The 11086-nt window shown below is 34.3% G+C and overlaps 1 protein-coding gene across 1 annotated transcript in view; it reads left to right on the forward strand.

Moving 5' to 3' along the window:
- LOC107450165 (cubilin) overlaps positions 1-4714 on the forward strand; it is a gene marked incomplete in the record, with an annotated part of 42282 nt that extends 37568 nt beyond the window's left edge. The window contains 3 exon segments of the mRNA XM_043052187.2: positions 2143-2277; positions 2387-2623; positions 4478-4714. Coding sequence (XP_042908121.1) covers positions 2143-2277; positions 2387-2623; positions 4478-4581 — 476 coding nt within the window.
- Positions 4715-11086: the final 6372 nt, after the last annotated feature.

The following is an 11086-nucleotide window of genomic DNA, read 5'->3' on the forward strand; positions in this document are numbered from 1 at the left end:
TAGTATTTCCCACAATTTAATGTTTTATAATTTAAATTGCGAAAAAATCGAAAGCACCTTCAAACAAAAGAAAATATCCCAACCATAGATATATATATATATATATATATATATATAGTGGTCTTTACGCAGCACCCTGTATGTATGCAACGTGTTCCGAAATGAAATTTCTTAATATATATTTTCTAAATTTTTGTTAAGAAATGAAGTATACAAACTTGTATACTTAGGAGCGGCAAGCCAATACTTCATCTAATAATGTTTTAAAAAATTCTGATAAGTTACCATGGAGGAAGGGATTAAAAACATCGAAAGCGGAAGTTGCTTTGATTTCTTTATTAATCGAGCGACTTGTAGTACTTCTCTTGAATTGCTTGTGGGTCACATTCCTCTTCAATTTCACTGGATTCATAACCTATTTTTTAACATGTATTTATACAATTCCCCAATACGATATATTAAATTAAGAAATCAGGCACAAAAACATACATTCGCTAAATAAACATGTATTCTTTTCGACGGAATATTATTCCTGGCCCTCAAAATATGAGGGTAGCCATAATTAGGAAAATATGGCCTCAATAGTTTTTTTCAGGAGAGTTTTAAGTTCGTAGCGGTTAAAATACATACGGCTTGAGTAAAAATTGATAGCTCAAGAACCATTCGACTGTTTAGTATTTTCTCGGAGCATATCTTGTACGGATGATGTTATGTTGGGTACCTTTTAGAGAAAGGTCTTGAGAAGTATTTTTGGAGGAATTCAAAAAAAAATGTGTGTGGCTTAAAAGAACAAATTTAGAGCTTTATATATCTCATATAACTCATATATAATGAACCTGACATTATTAACTTCATTAAATGACAAAGAATAAAATGGAACAGGCCACGCCATCTGAATGGGTGAAGACACAGAAAGAGTTTTCAATGAAAGACCAGTTGGCACTCGAAAAAGAGGCAGGTCGAATTTGAGATGGATATAGATGGCCTAGAGAAAGACCTTTTGATCTTAAAAACTAAAAAATGGAAAATGCTAGCAGGAAAAAGGCTAGCCTGAAAAAATCTTCTTATGAAAGCCAAGGCCCACCCTGGGATGTAGAGCCATTGATGATGAAAATTATAAAAAATATAATAAATAATTATTAAAAAAAAACAATTTTTGCATCTTTGGATTAACGAATTTTATAATTATGTGCAAAATGATGAAATCTTGAGACATGTTGGAATACCCAAGAAGTAAAATTATTATTAAGGGGGCAAACTTTTGCCCGTATTATTATTGATAAAACTGTTTAGGACCATTTTGCTCCAGATTGTGATGACCCCTACCCCATATTCTGTGAGGATCCAGAATCAAAAAAGTTTTATGTATGATTAATATATCGTCTACACTAATTAATAAGCATATTTGAGGTGAAATTCTTGAACCATAGGAATTGAGGTGAAATTCCGATCATTAATCCGTTATTCAGGGTGAGCTATTTTTTTTCAACATAAAAACAATAATTTATGTTATACTGAAATAAATAGAACTGCCTTATTTCAAGTATGAAATCACGCTTCGAAGCCTGTATATCTGTAATGGGGGAACCTACCCCCTATTTTTTTAAAAATTTATTCATCAATCGCTGTTTTATACCTTCCTCCAACGAGTGTTAGGCATGATCAAGAGTGTGTATTACAATTGTTGAATGGTTATTTGTTTTCTACTGTATCAATCTATGTTCACATCAAATTTCATTAAAATTGGCCCAGGAGTTCTACAGATAATCGACCTGGTCAGCAAATTCTCTTAATTTCTTCTTACATTAGTTATAAAGCAAATTAAGATTTAATGTTTTACTTTATCGCTACATTTATTAGCTTCTGCATGACTTGCTTTCATTATTAAGCTGTCTTAGTACTTTTTAAGTAAATTCATTATTTTATTTTTATTTTTTTACGGCATATAAGTAATCAATAAAGTTGTAATCAATTTAATTTCCAAATGACCACAAAATATCATAATATAGAAATGATTTTAATGTTGAACATGAGATTAATTACTGTTCCTTTACATTTTTTTCTCGTGTGAATAATTATTTGTATTTTACAAGTTGTCCTTACTGCTTAAAATAGCTTTTTTTTTTCATTTTCTTTTTTTAGTCTTAGTGGATTTTCCATTGGACAAGAACGAGCTCATCTTAAACTTCAAAACTGACAGCTACCAACAACTTTCAGGTTTTCGAATTGAAGCTAAGCAGTTGACGTCGGGATGTCCTCCACCACCTCAAAACAAAAGTAAGAAAATAGGTTTGCATTAAAAGGTTTTTGTTGAGTTCAAATAAACCTTATTTTGCTATCTGGGATAAGTTCTATTTTGAAGAGTATCAACTGATCTTATTTTCAGGTTGCGACGAAGTGTTTGCGACAGAGACTTTCCAAATGATAAGTCCGGGATATCAGGCTGGTTCTTATCCCGATAGCAGCGATTGTCAGTACACCATAAAGAAATCTTCCTTCCAGGTGTGCGCACTACAGGTGAAGTTTTACACTTTCGACATCGAGCAGACAGATGACTGCGACAAAGACTATTTGGAAATAGCAGAAGAAAAACTGTGCGGCCGTGTAGAGTACGACTCAGTCAGTAAGTAGATCATGACAAATTTTGAATTTTTTTTTAAGTTTAATATTTTTAAAAGTTTCGCTTACAGACAAATCATAAGTAGAGTCCCTGTATCCAAAGACCTGTTTCTAACCAAGTTCTGGAATCAGCGAACTTGGAAAAATTTTTCTCTCCAAGAAATTGGATGATTCGTCGACACTATCCAAGTTCTTGAATGTCACTGATTGGTCGGATGAAAAACCTACGCATGGGCATTGTTCATATTCAACATTATAAAATCATACTGAAATGAATTCAAAATTACTATATATGTAAATTCAAATAAAATCATAATAACACAAATAGAACATAACATAACAGATTAATTTATTTGGATTGAAAAATATGAAAACGGAAAACAAATGGTATAATCTGATGCCTGCTTGTTGACGTCACACAACTTTAGAAGCTGATTGGTGAAGGGATGAATCACTTGAATGGAAAGTAGAGTATGCTCTACTATAGCCGGCTGGCCTGTGTAGGGGGTTAGGGAACTGCCCTTGCATCAGAAAGGTTCTGGGTTCGAATCCCGGGCAAGGCATTGATGTTCTTTCTTTCTCTGTACTATCTGTCCTTACTGTGGGAGCAACGTTGGCTCACCTAATATGGTGCCCCTGAAAGAGTGATCAACAAATCTGCCCTTCCCTGTATGACGTAAGTCATTCTCCAGAAGGACATGAAACAAAACAAAAAATGATCTACTATTATCCAAGAACTTGGCTGATCGTTTACACGATTCAAGCAAGAAGCAAAACAAGTTTTCTTCAGTTTCTATTAATCTTTGTCCAAGAATTTTCGTATTAAACAGGCCTTAACGCATTCGGAGAGTTGCAACAATAAGCTTCAAAACTGTCTAGATCGGAATAGCGAACGAGAAAGATTCAGAAACCTGGCTTGGCGAAGTTTCTCCCTTGCCGAATTTGCATAAATTATTGTTTAACAGAGTTTTTCCAAACTCTTTCGCAAAAAAAATCTTTAAAAAAAGCCTTCTTTTAAGTGTTTTACACTTAAGGTAAAGCTATAATATTTAACTATATATACCATCTTGCCGTAAAGAATTATCTGAGCTTTACAACGGAACTTAAATATTTTAAGTTTACCTTAAATTATTTAACATTTTTAAAAATCTCCCAATTGGCCAGATTTTTTCATATGGATAAAAAATTTTGAAATCAATGCATTGTTCTCAAATTTTGATAAGCGCAGATAATGCAGAGATTAAAAATAGAGTTAAAAAATAAGATAAAAAACGCTTTCACAAAATTGTGTCTCTTCTTCAGATTGATGTTTTGTGCCACTTTGAGAATTGACATAGAATTCGCTGGCTAGGTTTGAATGAATTTAATGTTTAAAAGAATTTAATGTTAAGCAAATATATTACTAAGTTGATTAATAAAATAGAAAAGGAATTAGTTAAGAGAATTAAACTAATATAAAAAAATTATAATTACTTAAAGAAATTTAATTTTACGCATAGATATTACTAAGTTAACTGATTAAAAGAACTGTGTTTTAAACACTGACGTTTGTGTTAGTGTTTTAGGCACAGTGTTTAGTTGTATTAAAAAGTATGAATTAAAATAAAATGAATAATTAAAAATTCTCGATTGTTTATTCAGCGTTCTCTTGTCTCATATTATAATTTTAAGAAAATTATGTTAAGTGCATTTTTAATTATTGCAGGGGGGCGCACCTTAGTCTATGTACGACACTGTTTTTCACTGAAATATTTGTTAGCAACTTTAATGAGTATAGATTTTGACTTCAACTTTAAAAATATTAAACAAATATACTTTAACATATTAGTTGTCAAAATGTTCTTTTTTGCATTTACAGGAACTTATGAATTTTTGGAAGACGAAACAACAATAAAATTCCACAGTGATGGCTACAAGAATGGAGCAGGATTTTTCTTATTATTTGAACAAAAAGTTTGCTAGTTGCATCCATCCTAATTACCATTCTGCACTTGTAAATAGACATTTCAGACCGAACAAAAGGTTGGGTTTCAATGCTGGAAACAAATGTTATACCATTTGATTTAGGAGGAATAAATATTTTAAATTTTTTGTACTTTTGACTTCTCAGATATTTATCATCAATGCTGAAAGTTCAAACTTCGTGAGGGACACATTTATGACCTTAAAATAATTTAATCCTTTGCAGTCGTGTGTCTGATTTATGCTATCAGTTTCCATTAAGTATCACCAAAAGGTTAAAATTCGAAAAGTTTTATATACACCTTGACTTGTCTCATGTTATTACAATTTAAGCAAACGATTATCTGTGTACGTAACAAGTATCTTTTCGAACTCATTTCTTTTTAATTTTTTTTTAAACATTTCTTTTAAATTAATTAATCCTGAATCATTTCGTTCTTCAGAAAGTTTTCAAAATGTTATAAACTTGTACTTCAAAAACGGGCAACCGTTTTGCTTCGATAGTGATCTAACGTTACAGTTGAATTAGGAAACCTGTCACCATCGAATAGCAATCAAACAGGCTTGAAGAAACCGAATCGAAAAAGCGCGTTTCAGTTGCATTAGGGTTAAAAAAAAAAAAGAAAAAAGGGGGATGCACAAGTGTCTACTTTTTTAGGAATCAGAAATTATAGAAGAGATCATATAATCCTCCTGAGTTAAGAAAAATCCTCCCTATGGAGAGAGCTTGTTTGCATTTAATTGCACGCCAAATGGATGCCAAACTCCCAGTGCTAACGAATATTAGCATCGTCAAATCTTGAAACGACTTTGCACGGCCTTCTTTTTGCTTGCTTTCTCAAATCGTGCTAAATGAGAAAAACAAAATTTATTGAATAATCAATTTACAAGTAATAACAATAACAACTAATAAAAATGATATCTAAAAATCGTAACAAATATACGTAGAGACTGATTATCGCCTAGTCCCAATTGTGAGGGGCCTCTAANGTAACGAAGTACAAGTAAAAGTACGTACTTTTTACTTGTACCGGCGGTACAAGTAACGAAAGTAAAAGTACTGCCATATATGATAACAACTAATAAAAATGATATCTAAAAATCGTAACAAATATAAGTAGGGACTGATTATCGCCTAGTTCCAATTGTGAGGGGCCTCAAAAATTAGTAAAACGTCTAATGAATGGTGGGCTAACTTTGAGTTGGTTTAAGTACTAAATAAAAAATAATTATACGTCTTACAATGAAAAATAATTCAGCTAATCCGTGACTTTTAGCAAAAATCACTGATTTAATTTGTGTGTGGTCACCAAACTATTTTTATTTTGACGAAACATTGTTTTGTTGTTTTACATTTTGCTTTAATTTATAGATACGTATATCTCAGAAAAATAATCTTCAATTGTCTGCTTTCGAAATTTCCTAGAATGTTTCGCTTGAATCATGCATTTCAATAGATTCTTTTTTATTGTTAGGACTACTCTTCAGTAATTTAATTTCAAAATATTTTGTACGGGGCCTGGAAAATTCGGTGGGCCTTAATCCTGAATTTGCCTTGATCGGTCCTGAATACACGCCTTTCTGTTCGCATTTGAGGAGACTCATAGAAGAATAATAAACATTGTTTCGGGCAGACGATTTTCTTCTACGGCGAAACTAAAGTAAAATTTTTTTAGCTAGCATTTGATTTGTTAAGGGCATGTCAGCAAAAGCCAACCATTTTTGGTGGTCTGATCAAACCTAAGGCTCCTATACTATCAGAGCTGACCTATCAAGCAATATTGGAGCAAAAAAGTTTGCAAGTTAACGTTATGTTAGTATTGTGCTTATGTTAGCTCTTTGGGGAAAAAATAGATGATGAGTCGGCCTGTCTAATTCAGGGGCTCTAATCAAACCCAATGCTCATGCTACGTCATATAGTTGCTAATTTCCAAGAATGAAATGTTCTCCTTATTTATCGAAATATGTCGTGAAGTCTAGGATTTCTTGTAAACTATTACCTTTTCTTAATATTTCAATGATATATGCATAAATATCGTAAAAGAGAGTACGGACGTTATTAGCTTTCAAAAGCTTTTATTTTGTTTTGAAAGCATATTTGCATAATTTGATAACGAAATAAAATAGAACGCTATACAGTCACGGATGATTACTGCCATAGTCTTTTTCTGAACTTGCAACGGAGTATATTTTATTTTATACTCGTCGTTGAACAGCCGACACAGTTTTTGGGTAAACAACTACTAATGTTCAACTCCGTAGCCTTGTGATTTTGAACTATTCCAGAAGACAATGTAATGTAACTCCTGGATTACTACCCCTTGAGGTATGATTTGTTATGGGAACATGGCGGACTTCGTGACTCGAAAGGTTTAACGTGCATCAGCCACCATTTACTACACGGGGAGTCTTCGGTCGGCGAGAATCGAGCCCATGACCTCTTGGACATGGGCCCAGTGTCCTACCAACCAGGCTCTCCCGGCCCTTGCAACGGAGTATAGAAACGATTAATTAAAAAAATAAATGAGTGGCTTATTTTTGAATGATATCGTCTATTTTGGCTATTTATTTAGACAATAAATCATGCCTTAATGATACTTTTTTACCCCATATCATTCTTAGTATGGGAAAAGTCTAAAAACAAATACCATTGAAAATAATAACAAAAGCATAACATTACTTTTAAGGCTACTTGTACTGTAAGAAAAATTAAGGAGCATTCTCGCCGAATGTGGTTGCCGCACTTCCGAACACCGTCGAGAAAATATGAGAAATTTGATTGGGAAAACATATTTTTCCTCGAAAAAATCACTAATCAGGTTTCCTTATTCCTTCGTGAGGTTCTGCAACAGCTTTTGGCGAGAATGCACCTTTAGAAGTTCTGTAACATACCACTGAAATAGTCCCGTAGTGGACTGATCTTTAAGACACGGTTCCCAGCAGATCACCGAAGTCAAGCATCACTGGCTGCGGTTAGTGTGCGGGTACGTGACCACTTGGATCAGTCTGCGTAGATACCGGGGGTGTGCGGTATTGGTCCTCGTTAAACTGTTCTACCGTAAAGTGCTCGACTTCGCGTGCAGGTCGTCGGTCTACCAAAGCGGGGGAGCCATATAAGACACGGTTCCCAGCAGATTACCGAAGTCAAGCATCACNAAAAAATTTTATTATATACTCCTAACATTTAGTCAAGCTTTGTGGTGCCCCCCTATCCCCTGGTGCCCTAAGCACGTGCTTAGTGTGCTTAATGGTTAATCCGGCCTTGACTAAGGCCTAGTCAAGCCTAACATGCCGGTGTAACATATCACTATGGCTTAACTAAGCCTAAAGCAGTGATGAAACACATTGAGGCCTAGCTAAACCTAACGTGGTGGTCTGAAACATGATTTAGGCCTAGTTAAGCCTAACATGTCAGTGTAACATATCACTAAGGCTTAACTAAGCCTAATTTGGTGGTTAAACATATCCTTGAGGGCTAATTAGGCCTAATGTAGTGATGTATGGCACCTTTAAGGCCTAACTAAGCCTAACAGGATGATATAAAATTATTTTAAGGCTTAGTTAAGCCTTACGTGGTGCTAACGTAAATCACTAAGGCCTAGTCAAGCCTAACGTGGTTGTCACGCATATCATTAAGGCCTAATTAAGCCTAACCTTACGGTGTAACATGTCACTAAGGTCGTGATAAGCCTAATCTGACAGCGTAACATATCATTATGTTATGGTGACTGTTCTCACTGCATTCGAAAATGCACTAAGACGAATGAGAATCTCAGTGGTAAAATACATTTATGGACGAGAACCTAATTAACGAGTTTCTCGCCTGTTAATATCACTGTCTCATACCACCACGTTAGGTTTAGCTGGGCCTCACTAATGTGTTTTATAACTACTTTATGCTTAGTTAGGCGTTATAGATGCGTTACCACCCTCTTTTATCACCATGATATGTTACACTGTCAGATTAGGTCTAACTTTATTTCAGTGGTATGTTACAGAACTTCTAAAGGTGCATTCTCGCCAAAAGCGGTTGTTCTCACTGCATTCGAAACTGCACTAATACGAATGAGAATCTCAGTGGTAAAATACATTTACAGGCGAGAAACTCGTCAATTAGGTTCTCGTCCGTATACGAAATTTTGAGATTTTTTTTCTACATGCAAGAATGCCTCTAAGGCCAAAGCAGTAAGGAAACATATTATTAAGCTTCTATAAACCCAACGTGAAAATCAGATACATTACATGGGGCATATTAAGCCAAACGTGGCCGTGGCGAAGTAACATACCATTAAAACAGAGGAAAAACTAGCCAGACAGTTAAACAAACAATTAAATCTGCATCCAAGCACCATGAACGAATTTACGACACTCTAAGTACGATCAGGCATCGAACCTTCTAGCACATAACCCTGCCCTACAGATGAATATAGAACATTCTTGCCAGATTTCTGTTCCTGTTGAATTCTAGGGATGTCTTAAGTTGCAACGACACACAGTCAACCCTCGATCCCAAATATCTAAGTGAAAACGGACGTTATAACGCGAGGTCGCTATATCGTGACTACATAAAATGAGTTCAAATATTTATTTATATTTTATAAATATTACACTTTAAATAGAATTAAGAAACTGACAACTACGCAGTTTTTATAGCCGATCGCAACGCTGAAATACGCCATTTGGATGGAAAAGACCGGTTCCATTCCCTTGCCTCTCCTCCTGTTTTCAGTTGTTTAGGAATGTACTTCGATATTTTCCCTATTTCTTATAATATTTCAAATTTAATTGTTAAAAATATTTTTTTTAAATTTCCATGACTCTTTCTTTTAGAACGTTAGTAATGTAGTTTAATGTAGTTTTCAGTTCCATACAGTTTCCTATTTTAAAAGATTTTAATCTATTTGAAAATCAAGACAGAAAGTAACGTACTTCCTTCTTCTATGTTTTACTTATTTTATTGAGATTACATACATTTGCTGACTTGTGTGCTCAATATAGGCTTATAAGTCATTGTCAAGTAGAAAATACAGATAGAACAATTCAGAGAAAGACATCACAAAGAATACATCCAGGGTTACGGCGGGATTCAAACCCGCTACCTCCACGCTTAACAGAGCGTTTGGACCGACGATACCGCTCGGCCAGGGAGGCCCCTTTCTTCTATGACTCTCCACACGCAAATAGGGAAAGCAGGCGAAGTGTTGCCACAGGTAGAGAGTTCTACTCTAGGCTACCATTTCAATTGCCAGTATGAATAAAGTAAAAGTATCTATATTATATAAAACGCTAATGCGTATTTATCAATAAAACCGATATTTCTTTTCTCTAGTTGGCAACAGTTTTCATTTTTAAATGATAGGCTTCGGCACGCAAGAGCACGTAGTGAGCATCATATGGCTAATCTATATTATATAAAACGCTAATACGTTTTAATTGATAGGCTTCGGTGTGCAAGAGCACGTAGTGAGCATCATATGTCTAATCGGGTGAATTCTCACCGAATTATCAAAAAAATTCTCACAAAATTATCTTCATCGAAGCCGATGCTTTACATCCGGCGTTCAGTACTATTTCATATTGTTTTACAACACATGGTTTTAGCCCTCTGGTGGGAAAGACTTTAAAACAAAACTTACAACAGTTACTTTTCTCAACAACTGAAATTTAGAATAGTGTGAGTTGTGTTCATGGCGAAATTGTTTGCAATTTCAAATTAATATTGAAATGCACAGGTTTAGAATTTTCTACAGTGAAAAGTTTTCGGAACTTCTATGTTCAAAAAAGTATACAAAAGCTAGACTTTAAGAACGTATCCAATGAGCTGCGAAAGCAGTTCCGGGGGTTGGCGAGCGCCAGCGAGCAGGGGACAAAGCCTCCTAGTAATTAATATTGCTCTTTAAAGTTTAAAAATACATTACTTTTTTTTTCAAATAACATCTTTTAATATTGCTTTCGAATTTAAACCAGGCATTCAGTGCTTTTCCTAGATTCTAAAATTTGGCTCACGAAAACGATCTTATGAAATAAGAACGTTTTGTTCATCTGTCTTTAGAATTACATCACGATTTGTAATTATTATAAACGAAGTGCTTTTCAGAATGATGAACAATTTAACATTTTGATGCATTGTGGTACAATAGAAACCATCCCTAAATTGTTTAAAACAGATTCTTTTAAATTTGAATCTGTAAATATTTTACTTATCTAGGATCAGAAATAAACTATCAAAATGACATCAGTCCTGAAATCAGAAAAAGAATAATCGCAACCAATCGCTGCTTCTATGGTTTAAGATCATTATTGAAATCTCACTTAATAAAAAGAAAGAATAAGATCTTACTTTATAAGGTATTAATCAAGTCAGTTTTGACTTATGCCTCAGAGACATGGACTTTAACAGAAAGGGAAGAGAAATTGTTAGCAACCTTCGAAAGGAAGGTCCTACGAACCATCTTTGGCCTTATACTCGATAACTGGAGGAAAAGATATAATTTTGAAATATATA

This window comes from Parasteatoda tepidariorum, chromosome 5, assembly GCF_043381705.1.
Source record: "Parasteatoda tepidariorum isolate YZ-2023 chromosome 5, CAS_Ptep_4.0, whole genome shotgun sequence".
Lineage (NCBI taxonomy): Eukaryota > Metazoa > Arthropoda > Arachnida > Araneae > Theridiidae > Parasteatoda > Parasteatoda tepidariorum.